The sequence below is a fragment of the Morus notabilis genome, unplaced genomic scaffold (genome assembly GCF_000414095.1).
Source record: "Morus notabilis unplaced genomic scaffold, ASM41409v2 Scaffold697, whole genome shotgun sequence".
In the NCBI taxonomy this organism is placed as follows: Eukaryota; Viridiplantae; Streptophyta; class Magnoliopsida; order Rosales; family Moraceae; genus Morus; species Morus notabilis.
In genome coordinates, this window is record NW_010357121.1 from 761,296 (window position 1) to 774,463 (window position 13,168).

Sequence of the window (13,168 nt, forward strand, 5' to 3'; positions counted from 1 at the left end):
GGAAAGAGAGGTGGGTGAAGATGGTAATTTAAGAGAGCCAATATGAGTGATAGGCAAGCAGTTACCATTACCAATGACTATATCATCAAACCCGTCATATGGTGAATGAAGTGCCAAATTTGCCAAATCTGTAGTAACATGATGAGAAGCACTGGAGTCCAAAATCCATTCGGAGGTTGAAGGGGACGCTATAGGATGAGTAGCAGTGTGAGCAATTGGAGGAGTGTAAGCGGGGCGCGAAGAGTGACGTGGTTGTTGTGGATTAGAAGTCCACGGCGAATATTTGAAAGACGGACACCTTTTGGCGGAGTGCCCTTGTTGTTCACAGAGTTGGCAGCGACCAAGATAAGGCCTGGGACCCTGATTGTTAGTGTTGGGTGGTGGTCGAGGAGACCACGTGGTTGGTGGTGGACGAGGATGATTGTCGCGGAATGGGCCCGAAGAGCGCTGCTGCGGCTGACCACGCGATGGCTGAAATGAGGGTCGAGACTGTGATGGAGGTCGTGTAGCAGCAAAGGCAGTTGTAGGAGTGGTAGGATGGGAGTTTGGTTTTGCCGCAAGTTGTGCCTCGTAATTGAGAAGTTTCTCATGAAGTTCTTCAAAAGAGATTGGGGTTTCTCGCGCTTGAATGGCGTCTGAGAGTTGCTTGTAATTCTCATCAAGACCATTGAGAATCTTCATGACGAGATCCTCAGAGTCAACAGAGACATTCATAAGGGCAAGTGCATCTACATTAGTTTTGATGCCTTGTATATACTCAGTGATAGACTGAGTTCCTTTGATGGGATTAGTGAGCCGACCTTTGATATTAAGGATACGACCGCGAGTGGGTTTAGCATATGTGTTCTCAAGTGTTGTCCAAGCATCATAAGATGTTTTGGACCTAGCAATAAACGAAATGAGTGTCAGAGTAAGCGAGCGGATGATGGCATTGAGGATTAATTGATCTTGATGAACCCAGTGGATATATTCCGGGTTAGGCACTGTGACGTCACCTTGTTGAATAGAAGATGGCGGACAAGGTTTGTTGCCATCAACAAATCCGAGAAGATCATAGCCGATGAAGAGTGTCTGAAATTGAAGACGCCATGCAGTGTAATTTGTGGACGTGAGTTTGAGTGGAGCTTAAGCGGAAACGTTGATGGAGATGAGAGTGGTGGTGTTGTCGAGCGGATTAACAATTGTGGCTCGAGATATGGCAGAGGAAGGGACTGGGGTGGTGGATTGTGACGTGTTTTCTGTAGGTGCAGTGGCCATGGCTACAGCTAAGGAGAAGAACAGCTAGTGTTGCAGCTGCTGTGATGAGAGGTTATGGCGTGAGAGAGGTAATGGGCGTGAGCCTTGCTTGCTCTGATACCATAAGAGAGTTTGTATGAAATGGTTATTGACGTATTATTCACAAACAAGAAGATTTATACAAGCTGTAATATTAACAGAGTATCCTAAACTTAAGGAAACAAATATTCAAAAATAAGTAACTATCCTAATTTAGAAGATTACAACAATAAGTGTAATAAAATCAAATCACACCAAATCGGGAGATATCCTATTATTTTCCAGATAGCAAACTTTTCGGGTTCAATTATTTGAGGAGGGGTATTATTGACTTCATGTCATTGACCAAGTTCAAAGACCCACAAAATGGTTTTCTGGTGAATGACACTTGCATTATAGAGGCAGAGTTTGAAGTGCTTGGTTTTGTTACAGTAGAATAGTAAAATGTTGCCCAAGGGGGGTTTTTTTTCCTTTTCTTTTCTTTCCTTTTGTTGGTATTTAAATGTTTCCAAGGTTTTTTTTTTTTCTTTTTTTGGTTAATATCAAATGCAGCTTCAGTTGACATCATGGTTTTTTTTTTTTTTAAATGCATCAGTTTATAAGTTGTGTAACATCTTATAATGTAATATGTTGCCTTTAATAAGTTGTAAAATTGCTTATTCTTGATCTCTCTCTTATTTTCCAGCTTCTCGGTGTTTGCCTATTCCGAAATCTGAGAAATCATTTCTTTCTACCCTTGAGCTACGGGTGAATCAGAGAGATACCATTTTTCAAAGCTTAATTTATACATAAAAATAATACGGATAAATAACTAGTAAGTGGAAACATTTCAGATAAAACATTTCAAAAGTCCTACGTAACCTAATTTAGATCCTGAGCTAAGTAGACATGTTCAATAATGTTGAAAAATTATCATAAATGGAAGTGCTACTCTTTAATTAACTCACAAAATACATAAAAATTTATAATAGTACATAAAATCAGGGACCAACGCACTAAAATGCCTAAAAGCATTAAAAATTGTCGGTTCATTATGTGTGGTCTAGGAATATAATAGCTAATAGGTGATTATGCCAAAAGCATGTAAAGCATAGAAAAGTGGAAAACACACAAAAGTAGGCCCTACAAAAAGAAGCCCAAATAAAAGCAAGACTTGGAATACCTCTGGAATAAGAAAAATTCAAACAGATAGGATCCGTTTAATTTATTGATTCGAGTTTTTTATTTAAATTAAGATATTATTTTATTTGAGAACTTCCTATTGTAATAAAAAAGTTAGATGTAACTAGTTTTAAAATTTTTTTATTGTAGCAAAACTCAAATTAGTGAAATGAATGGGACCTAAAATTTTTACTATGGAAAAGTCTCTTGACTTGTGACCGAAGAAGAAAATAACAAAGAGAGTTTTCCTCACTGTGTTTGGAATTGATGTTGGTTTTGTTTTTCACATTTTTTAAGCAAGAAAAAACGTAAACATTTCTAAAATAGTGTTTGGCGCAATAAGGATAAAAAATGGAAATAAAAATGATTTTTTGGTTTACTGTATAATGAGAGAGAAATCAAAAACGACTTTTAATCGTTTTTCTTTTTTTTTTTCGTTTTCTCCTCTCTCAAGAAGAGAAAAAGAGAGAAATATTAATGAGTTTTTTTATACTGAAAATAATTTCTTGATAAAACTACCAAACACATTTTTAAAAATGATTTTTATTTGAGATTAAAAATATTTTTATTTTTATATTTATATAAAAAATAAAATTATTTTTAAACGAGTTCTAAACACACCTCCTAATTTTTAAATTTTTTGGTCATTAAATTTATATTAAAAATTATTTATTTTATATTTTTTTAATTTAATATAAATTTAATTAAATTTAACATTTAAAAATTGAGACTACCAACAAAAATAAAAAGTCTTAAGTAGAAGCGAGTGGATTTTTCTATGATGAATGATCAAAATAAAAAACGACAAAGCAATGAAACATCTATTATACCTCTCTTGACTTGAGTGAAGACTTGTTGTTAAACTCTGTAATTGTCAATGGCATCTCCTCCTCCATCATCACCACCGGAGAAACCTCCTCTTCCTCCTAACATATTCCTCTCTGAAGATGATCTCTTTTCAGATGAATGTCGTAATCCCAATTACGACACTGGATTTCAAACTGCTCCTTCTTCTCCACCACACACTAATCTTCCTACAGATTCTTTACCACCCCACAAAGAAAGTACCGTTGAAATATCTTCTCCTTCTTCACCAAAGTTGTTGCTACAGCCAAATATAGGCCCTTTTCCGGCTCCACTTCAAGGTACAGTAAAGCCCTTTTCTTTTTACTCCTACTGTAAACAGTTTAATAGTAATAATATTATTGTTATTATTTTTTTTTTCAGCAAGAGATGCTGTACCGAGTCATCATTTGCTCAAATTTGAGAATTTCTCATTGCTCTCAAAAGCTTCAATAGAGAAATACAGCTCGGAGTTTGAAGCAGGAGGCTACAAATGGTATGTTTCATTTGATCCCTTGGTTGCTTTAGTAATGAAAGTGTTACCAAAAGCATAAATTCGACGAAAAGAAAAAGGCAAACAAGTAAGAACACACAAGATTTACAGTAGACAATTAATTTACAAATGTGAAATTCCCAAAGTATCTGCTTGTTGTCTATGATCCGAAAAATAATTAGAGTTGAGTATCTTAGAAGATAATAGTTCTGTAAATTGTTGAGTTTCTGCATTTAGCTCTCAATTATTTGTAGCAAGGATATTTATGTCATTATCATTTTCATACCCCCAATGCAGGAACTTGTGTATCTACCCAACTGGGGACAAGAACAAGGATGGGGAAGGCCATATTTCTATTTACTTGGAAATGCTGGATACAAGTTCTCTGCATGCTGGTTGGGAAGTTAATGCAATTTTCAATATCTTCGTATTCGATCAGCTTCGGGACAAGTACGTTAGTCCTCAAGGTAGCTTCTTCTTTCAATTTTTTTTTTCTTTTTATACAAGTGATTTGTTTAGTTCATTCCAAATCAGTTATGTATGGACAACTTTAATGCCAAGATAAAGATGTGACTACTAACCTTCTACTTCCGAAAGTTGTCATTTTCTTTTTTCTTTCGGTCCTGTGCTTGATGCATTTTTTTTTTGGCAATCTCTATCTGTAAACTTTTGTTTCAGTCTGGACCTTCTACATTTGCATTAGCATATAAGGACGTGTTTACTTTGCATCAAAAGGAAAAAAAAAGTAAGGAGTGATTTCCTTTTCTATCTAATAATATGTTTTTTTTTTACAAAGGGCTCATTTGGAATAGCTTGTGCTTGTGCTTTTAAGTAGTAGAAGAAGATAAATATAAGTTAGGACTTTTTAATTAGTGTTTGAATAATGACTGAAAAAGTGCTTTTATATCTAAGAAGAGCTTTTAAACTTATTTAGATAAGAAAAGTCAAAAACATTTCTTATTATAAAAAGTAATGCAATAAAAGGATATGAATGAGATATTTAATTTGTTGTTCACAAATAAAAGGTTAAAAATGAAAATAAAAAAACTTTTCATAAGCACTAAGAAGATGGCCTAATCTTATTACTTTCCTGATTTTAGTCAACATAAGAAAGGGAATGAGGTCGTTTGCAATTACACCATCTAATATTTAAGTAAACACGTGAAATGGAATGAATGACCCTTAATCTTATTACTTTACTTTTCTTTCCAATCCTATTACATTTCCTATTACATTTCCTATTACATTTCCTATTATATTCCTTTACGGTTTAGTAAGCATGCTGTTAGTGTACACTTCGGCATAAGAACAAATGCTGCTAAGATCAAGTTTACTGCACAACTAGGTAGAAGGGCATGCTTGGTAACTCTGTGATGCTCAAAACTTGCAGTATGCAGATGTGACGGTACGGCGATTCCACTGCCTGAAGACACAATGGGATATCATCAAATTCATCAATCTGGAAGCTTTTAATGATCCTTCAAATGGTTACCTTGTCAACGACACCTGCAGTTTCGGTGTCGAGGTCTTCGTCGTTAAAACTACAACCAAAGCAGAGAGTCTATCAATGATAAACAATCCTCCAACTCGCATTGCTTGGACTTTCCCTAATGTTTCAAAAACAAAATGTCCATGCTATGAAACCGAACCATTTGTTGCTGGAGACTACAAATGGTATGAAAATGTCCGTCTTTGTTTATCTATATTATGTAAAACTCGGTAATCGGCGTACGCATTGTCATGATATTGATTTGGTCTATTTTGTCCTCTCTCAGGAGGTTTTTGTTGTATCCAAATGGATACCAAGAGGAAGGCAAGAGGAACAACAATATTACCTTGGCTGTAAAATTGGATTCTTCAACTCTTCCATTTGGCACTAAAATATTTCTGCATTACACTTTCCTCGTGGTAGACCAAAAGAAAGGCAATAATGTTGAACGAAGTGGTGAGTGATATCTCAACTATCATTTATTCATATTTTCTTTTTTCCTTCATTTCTTTTCTCTTGTCCCCGTTTACCAAGAACTAGATAATAAACCTGTAGATTTTTCATTTTATCCAAGTGCTAACTAGGTATTGTTATAGCTGTCACAAGAAGTTTACAAGTTTTGGTCTTTGGGATTTGTTCTCTCTCTCTCAGATAGCAAACTGATATCATCTGCTGCTCGAGGTTTCCGCGATTTCATGTCTCAAGCCAAATTTAAAGATTTAGAAAATGGTTTTCTGGTGGATGACAAATGCCAAATAGAGGTAGAGCTTAAAGTGCTTGGCTTAGTTACACTAGAATAGTAAAATACTAGCTTTCTTTTGTTTTCTCTTCTTTTCTTTTCTTAATGCTTGAGCTTATGACTTGTAAACATATTCTTAAATTGCTTTTTAAGTTGTAAAACAGCTTATTATGACTGGATGCTCTGCATTTTCTCCCTCTTAAAAGGTAATATTTGGGTATTCTGTTGAGTTATTTTAGAGCATCTCCAATGCAATATTATAATTAATGTGTCAATTGTAAATCTAGCATTTGAGTTTAAAAAACATTTTTAATGTAATGCTATTTATTGTGCTAAATTTTTCATATGCTATACTTTGGAACAAATTTCTCATAATTTTCCACTAAGTATAGCATATGAGAAATTTGACATTTAATTGTTATAGGTTGAAACATTTACTTTTTATGTAATCATTACAACTTTTACATTTTTTAGTTATTTTAAAAATAAAAATTTACTTTTACAACTTTTAAAGCATAATGATTATGAGAATAAATAGATTTAATATTTCAAATATCATTATGCATTAAAATAAAAATAAAAATACCATAAGATATCGTATTTTTTAATGCTAAAAATACAATTAACATTAATATTTATATTAGAGATGATCTTACCTTGTTGTACTTGTATTTTTAAAGTATACATTTGCAGTAATCGAAAACCAACAATTATACTTCTCGAATACCTTGAAATGCAAGGTACAGAAAGATAAAAAGCTTCAATGGGTTGCGGGTTCCCCCTTGACTCCTCCCTTCTTTTTTTTTCTTTTTTTTTTCTTCTCACGTTTCACAAGTGTAAGGTAAAAATTAAAATAGGCGAGAATTGAGAAGTACAAGTCTAGGTCAAAATGCAATACAAGTAAAATAAAGGGTCTATTTAGTTATCTGATTCGAATTTTTAATTCGAGTTGATATGTCACTTTATGTGAAAGCTTTTTACTGTAGCAAAAAAGTTAAATGTGACTGTTTGTGAAAACTTTTTACTATAGCGAAATTTGAATTCTAAACTCGAATCAGCGAAAGTAACCATACAATGAATAACTTACAATTCCATGCATAATCCACGAATTAATAAGGTGCCTAACAAAAAGTTAAGATGAATTAGTGAAAACAGATGTCATTAGCTTGGCAGTCAAGATAAGTATGTACAGTAACCACATATTAAGGATTCTTTCCGACGATTAGCGGATAGAATAAAAAATTTAGGATTTATTGCACACACGTCCCAAATTTTTGAGCTCTTGGCACTTGGTTTCTAAATTTTAAAATCTTGACTTTTGAATCCCTAAACTAACATACAGAGATGAAGGCCTATATGTATCTATAAGTATAAATGTATACATAGCAAATTAGATATAGTCCCCCTAAAAAATTAAAAATATATCTTAAAACCTCCAAAATTTTAAAAATACTACTTTCTATAAAAATACATCTAACAATACTACTTTCTGAAAAATACGATTAATCCAAACTTTAAAGCCTCTCATCACTTAGAATAAATAACACATGTATTAGTTTATCTACTTTTAATATTAGTATTAACTCTACTTCTTGTTACTCTCACAATTGAATTAGAGATTAATTGATTAATGATACTTTACTTTTGTATATCGAGAAAATTATCTTTAATAACCGTGATAATGTGGTTATTATATGCAATATTTTAAGACATGGAATCACATTGCTGACAATTTTTAGTACCCAAACAATTAATTTTGATTAAATTCTTGATACAGTTATAATTAGTTCATCTTACAAATATTTCTACTTTGTTACTGCAAAGTGCACACATAAAATTTGCTCCGTTTCCCTTCTCCCTGAAGTCGCTTCTTAGCAAGAAAAAAGTAGTCAAATTGCCAATATTTGTTGGCACTTAGGTCCCCAACTTTATGGCATCGTTCATTTTACAAATTCAAATTTTTAATTCAAATTTTATTACAGTTAAAAATTGTCACAAAAAATCACATCTAACGTTTTTTGCTAAGTGAACAACTTTTACATAAAATCAAATTTTAACTCAAATTAGAAATTTAAATATGCGAAATGATGTTTCGCGTGTTCCCCTCGTGTCTATAATTGTGAGAATAAGGTGTCTAAAATCTTTAAAAAAAAGAAGAGAGTAAGAAAGAGTAAAGCCTCTTCATGACAGTCAGTGTGGCTGCCAATTTATTTTATGCAGGACTCACTTTATTTTAAGAAGTTGACTAATATTTGCTTGAGGTCGGATTCTTTCTTTTTCCGCCGGAACCACCTCTCTCTTTCTTCCTCCTCAATCCCCATTCCCTCATCTTCTTCACTTCTCTTTGGTAAGTTTTCAAAGAAATACCAACAAAAAAAAATACCAATATTCAAAATTTTAAAAACATCAACAACTACATTCCTTTAGAATCCTCTCAAAAATCAAAACAATAAAAAATGGGATCTTTCATTTTAACTTGAAAATAATGCAAATAAGAAAAACAAAAAGAGAAAAGCACATGAATATGGCTGGAAAAAGTTTCCCCCAGGACTCGGCAGAGGTTTGGCGGTCGGCATACGTTGACGGCATTGAAAGAGAGAGAAAAAAGGCAAGGGGTTAAACGGGCTGGAAATGGTTTAGGATTTTTTTTTTCAGAAATAGTAGAAAATTGGCCAATATGGAAAGCTTAAAAAAGTATATAGGCCAATTTTTAGTTATAGAAATTAATAGGCCATAACTTGTCAAGTTATGGTTCATAACCAGATAAGTTATGGACAAACTTGTCAAGTTATGGTCCATAGCCAGACAAGTTATGGACAAAAATTGTGAATAACTTGTCAAGTTATGGTTCATAACCAGACAAGTTATGGACAAAAACAGTAATTTGGCCTATTTATTAACTTATGTAAACTATTGGCCTATTAATTTTAATTCATCTCAAGTCTTGGCCTATTTCCCTCTTTCTCCCTTTTTTTTTTCTCTCTCAGGGGCATGGGAATGAAATTAGGGCAATTTTCTCGCCATCCAATCTTGCAGCCCAGAAGTGGACGGCTGGCAGATGGTGATAGGTACGACAATGGCGTTTGGGTTTCAAAACTGGATTTGGGTTTGAGCCCAACATTCGAACTTAGACGAAGGTAGTAAAAAAGAAAAAAAAATTATTGTTTTTAATGTGTTTTTTTCTCCACGTAGGATTCTTTCAAAAATCATACACAAATTACATGAAAAAGTACAGTACAAATTGCTTTAGCCTCCACACATAACACGACACGATTTCAATCAAACGTGAGAGAAATTTAGATCGTCTAAAGGCTCATTTAATTCACTAAATGGTGCTTTTAATTTGAATTTAAATATAATTTTATATGAGAGTCTTTTAAAAATTTGAATTTGAATTTAGATCGTCTGAAAGTCATTGTCGTCGCATAACCTCATTAACATTATTATCTTGCCCATTCAACATTTTTTTCTCGTCCAAAACAAAGTTTGAAGAAGAGCTACTAAGTAAGTCTTTCATTTTCTATATCTCTCATCGTGTTTTTCATTGTTGTTCATATGTTTTCAAGATGAGAATGTAGTTAAACATGTTAAAAATCCATTAAAATAGTAATTTTACATGTTAAAAGACTAGTTTACATTGTCTGATATGATGAACATCTGCTGGGTTTAGAAAAAAGAAGGTTTGTTCATGGTCGGTTCGTGGTCTGTTCTTGGTCTGTTCTTATAAACGGTCAGTTATTGGTTTGTTCTTGGTCTGTTCTTATAACATGGTCAGTTCGTAGTCTGTTCTTGGTCTGTTCTCATTATATTTGTTGTTCTTAGTCTGTTCGTGGGATATTTGGTTTGGTTTAATGACATATTATTATCTTGATTAAATTTTTACAGTTTTAAAATCTAAATAATGGCTCAATGGAGGATTTTTTTTGACATTGGAGGAAAATGGGATGAGACTGAAAGTTGTTGGGTGTGGCGTACAGATTGTAATTTAATTGGCATATATATGGATGAGAAGGATACTCTCGAAACCTTCGTTGATAAGATTTGTAGAAAATGTAGAATTGATGGACAAAAACATTCTTTGCAGCTATCGTGGGTACCAAATTTGAAATATAAATCGTTGCCCGTTGTAATAAAAGACAATGGTGATTTGTTATTCTTCAGGGATATAGCCCACGAGGTACCGCTACACGTGATAGTGGATGAAAAGTTTATGAATCCAGAAGAACATATTGATGGAGTCAAAATTAGGAGAAATCCTTTACATGATGATTTTTTTTATCGTGATTTTATGAGTAATGTAGCTACAGATGAGTTTTCGACTCGCAATGATATTCCACCATAGTCACAACCACAACCAGAGTCACAGCCACAGCTAGAGCCACAACCACTTACCATTTTAGATGAAGTAGATGTTGCTGGTCCTTTAGTTTGTATCAACAAGACTGAGTTTGGATCATCTCATGGATCTACCTTCAGTGACGGATCTAGTTTAGAAGTTGGTCAGTACTGTACAAGTAAGAATGATTTGAAGGAAAAGCTGCATTTAATAGCTTTGAAGGGGAAGTTTGAGTTTTGAACAACAAAATCAAATAAAGACGTGCTTGTAGTAGAGTGCGTGGATCTGAAATGTGTGTGGCGTATCCGAGCCTGCAAACTGAGACTATCAAACATGTTTGTAATCCGCAAGTATAATGGTGTTCACTCTTGCTCGTTAGAAAAGCGTTCAACGAAGCACAGACAAGCAACGTACTCCGTTATTGGAAGTTGCATGAAAAACCAATTTATAGGCGTCAAACAGGGTCCGGTTCCCAAATCAATTCAGAAATATGCCCGTGACGAATTTGGGACGGACTTCAGTTATTACAAAGGATGGAAGGCTCGTGAGCATGCACTTCAACTCGCAATAGGTACGGCCGAAGAAAGCTTCACTAAGCTCCCATCATACTTTCATATGGTGTCTCTTACTAATCACGACAGCATCACCAATATTCATTTTGATGAACATAACCGTTTTATCTATCTTTTCCTAGCATATGGACCTTGTATACGAGGTTTTGGTTGCATGAGGAAAGTTATCAGTGTTGATGGAACGTGGTTGAAGGAAAAATTCAGAGGTACATTGTTAGTTGCCACTGCAAGGGATAGTGAACATCATTGTTATCCCATCGCATGGGCCATTGTAGACTCAAAAAATGATGCATCCTGGACATGGTTCTTCTCAGACTTGAAGGAAATTATCACTGATTCTGAGGAATTAGTTTTTATTTCTGATAGGAATCAAAGTATAAGTAATGCATTGTCTACAGTTTATACATTAGCACATCACGGTTGTTGCACATGGCATGTGTCTCAAAACATCAAGAGTAATTTCAGATGTAGCGGTGTTCTGCCATTGTTCTTTAAAACCGCTGAGGCCTACCGCATCGACGAGTTTTCTGTCTTTTTTTATGAGTTGTCTGCAAGATATCCCAGTATTGCTAGATACCTACAGGAGCAAGTTCGTTTTGAAATGTGGTCTCGTGCTCATTTTAAAGGAAATCGATATAATATTATGACCACAAACATGTCTGAGTCAGTTAATGCAATGCTCAAAGATGTTCGAGATTACCTTGTCATTGCCCTCTTTAATTTTATACAAGCGAATATGTCAGAGTGGTTTAATAACAGGCGGGTCGAAGTTTCTAAAACTAAAACATTATTAACGCCAAGTGTGGAAAAAACTCTTCGTGAGAGGCACAACAAAGCGGGATTTCTAACGGCCACAAGACTTAATACGGTTGAGTTCCAAGTGACAGGTGGAGAGACCACTGCAATTGTCAACATTGGAGCGAGGAGTTGCACTTGTCGTGTGTTCGACCTTGAGCAGATACCATGCGAGCATGCAATATCATGTTGTAGAGAAGTAGGAATGTCACTCTATGATTTATGCTCAAAATACTATAGGACAGAAGTTTAGGCTCTTGCGTATGCTGAGACAATCAATCCTGTGCCGGATACATCGCAATGGGATATTCCGAATCACGTAAAGGAAGTTCACCTTCTTCCACCGCGAGTTGTACCAAATAGGGGTAGGCCAAAGCAAAAATGCATTCCCAGCATAGGTGAGTTCACACGAAGATAGAATCGATGTGCTAGGTGTGGGCAATATGGACACTATCAGAAGAAATGTAAGAACGCACCGATGTAATCATGATTTATAAATTTTGGTGTTACAATGTATTTACCCTTATTATATTCAACAGGTTGTAAAATGTATTCAACAGGATATTATGGCTTTGGGGAAGCTTAAATTTATGGGGAAATGCTGCCCAAATTTTTACACAATAATGTTTTTTTTTTTTTGGAAGACTAATATAGAAAGAACAGACCCGCACTGACTAACATAGCAAGAACATACCAGAACCAACTGAGAACAGACAGAGAACAGACCAAGAACAGACTCTTGTAAAAAATTAAAAAACATACATTTTTACATATTTTTTAGAAAAGAATTTGTTAGAAAAGAGAAAAAACAGACTTTTACTACCATAGCAAGAACATACATATTTTTTAGAAAAGAATTTGTTAGAAAAGAGAAAAAATTAAAAAACAGACTTTTTGGGTATTAATAAACATTGTAATTTATAAAAGAGAAAAAAAATTTGTTAGAAAAGAAAAAACCTAGAACAGACAAAGAACAAACTCTTGTAAAAAATTAGAAAACATACATTTCTGCATATTTTTTGGACTTTTTGGGTATTAATAAACATTGTAGTTTATAAAAGAGAAAAAAAAATTGGTTAGAAAAAAAAAACCTAGAACAGACCAAGAACATATCAAGAACAAATTCTTGTAAAAAATTAGAAAACATACATTTTTGCATATTTTTTGGACTTTTTGGGTATTAATAAACATTTTAATTTATAAAAGAGAAAAAACAATTGGTTAGAAAAGAAAAAAAACCTATAACAGAGCAAGAACAGACCAAGAATAGACCAGGAACAAACTCTTGTAAAAAAGTAGAAAACATACATTTTTGCATATTTTTTGGACTTTTTGGGTATTAAAAGACATTTTAATTTATAAAAGAGAAAAAAAATTGGTTAGAAAAGAAAAAACCTATAACAGACCAAGAACAGGCCAAGAACAGACTAAGAACAAACTCTTGTAAAAAATTAGAAAACATACA

The 13,168-nt window shown here is 33.9% G+C and overlaps 2 protein-coding genes across 2 annotated transcripts; both read left to right on the forward strand.

Moving 5' to 3' along the window:
• The first annotated feature begins 3,249 nt into the window (after positions 1-3,249).
• On the forward strand, positions 3,250-6,146 carry LOC112091792. The gene is made up of 6 exons (XM_024166274.1): positions 3,250-3,581; positions 3,664-3,775; positions 4,070-4,239; positions 5,170-5,446; positions 5,548-5,717; positions 5,913-6,146. The coding sequence occupies exons 1-6, from the start codon at positions 3,314-3,316 to the stop codon at positions 6,059-6,061; spliced, it is 1,146 nt and encodes a 381-aa protein (XP_024022042.1). The 5' UTR covers positions 3,250-3,313; the 3' UTR covers positions 6,062-6,146.
• Positions 6,147-10,669: 4,523 nt separating this feature from the next.
• LOC112091770 lies at positions 10,670-11,956 on the forward strand. Its single transcript, XM_024166206.1, has one exon. It carries the CDS (start codon positions 10,670-10,672, stop codon positions 11,954-11,956), a length of 1,287 nt encoding a protein of 428 aa, XP_024021974.1.
• Positions 11,957-13,168: the final 1,212 nt, after the last annotated feature.

Bases quoted from the DNA above. Each gene is read 5' to 3' on its own strand.
- LOC112091792 (XM_024166274.1), top strand. From the start codon at position 3,314: ATGGCATCTCCTCCTCCATCATCACCACCGGAGAAACCTCCTCTTCCT. The intron at 3,582-3,663 runs GTACAGTAAAGC...TTTTTTTTTCAG, and splicing joins TTTTCCGGCTCCACTTCAAG to CAAGAGATGCTGTACCGAGT. The intron at 5,447-5,547 runs GTATGAAAATGT...GTCCTCTCTCAG, and splicing joins GTTGCTGGAGACTACAAATG to GAGGTTTTTGTTGTATCCAA.
- LOC112091770 (XM_024166206.1), top strand. From the start codon at position 10,670: ATGTTTGTAATCCGCAAGTATAATGGTGTTCACTCTTGCTCGTTAGAA.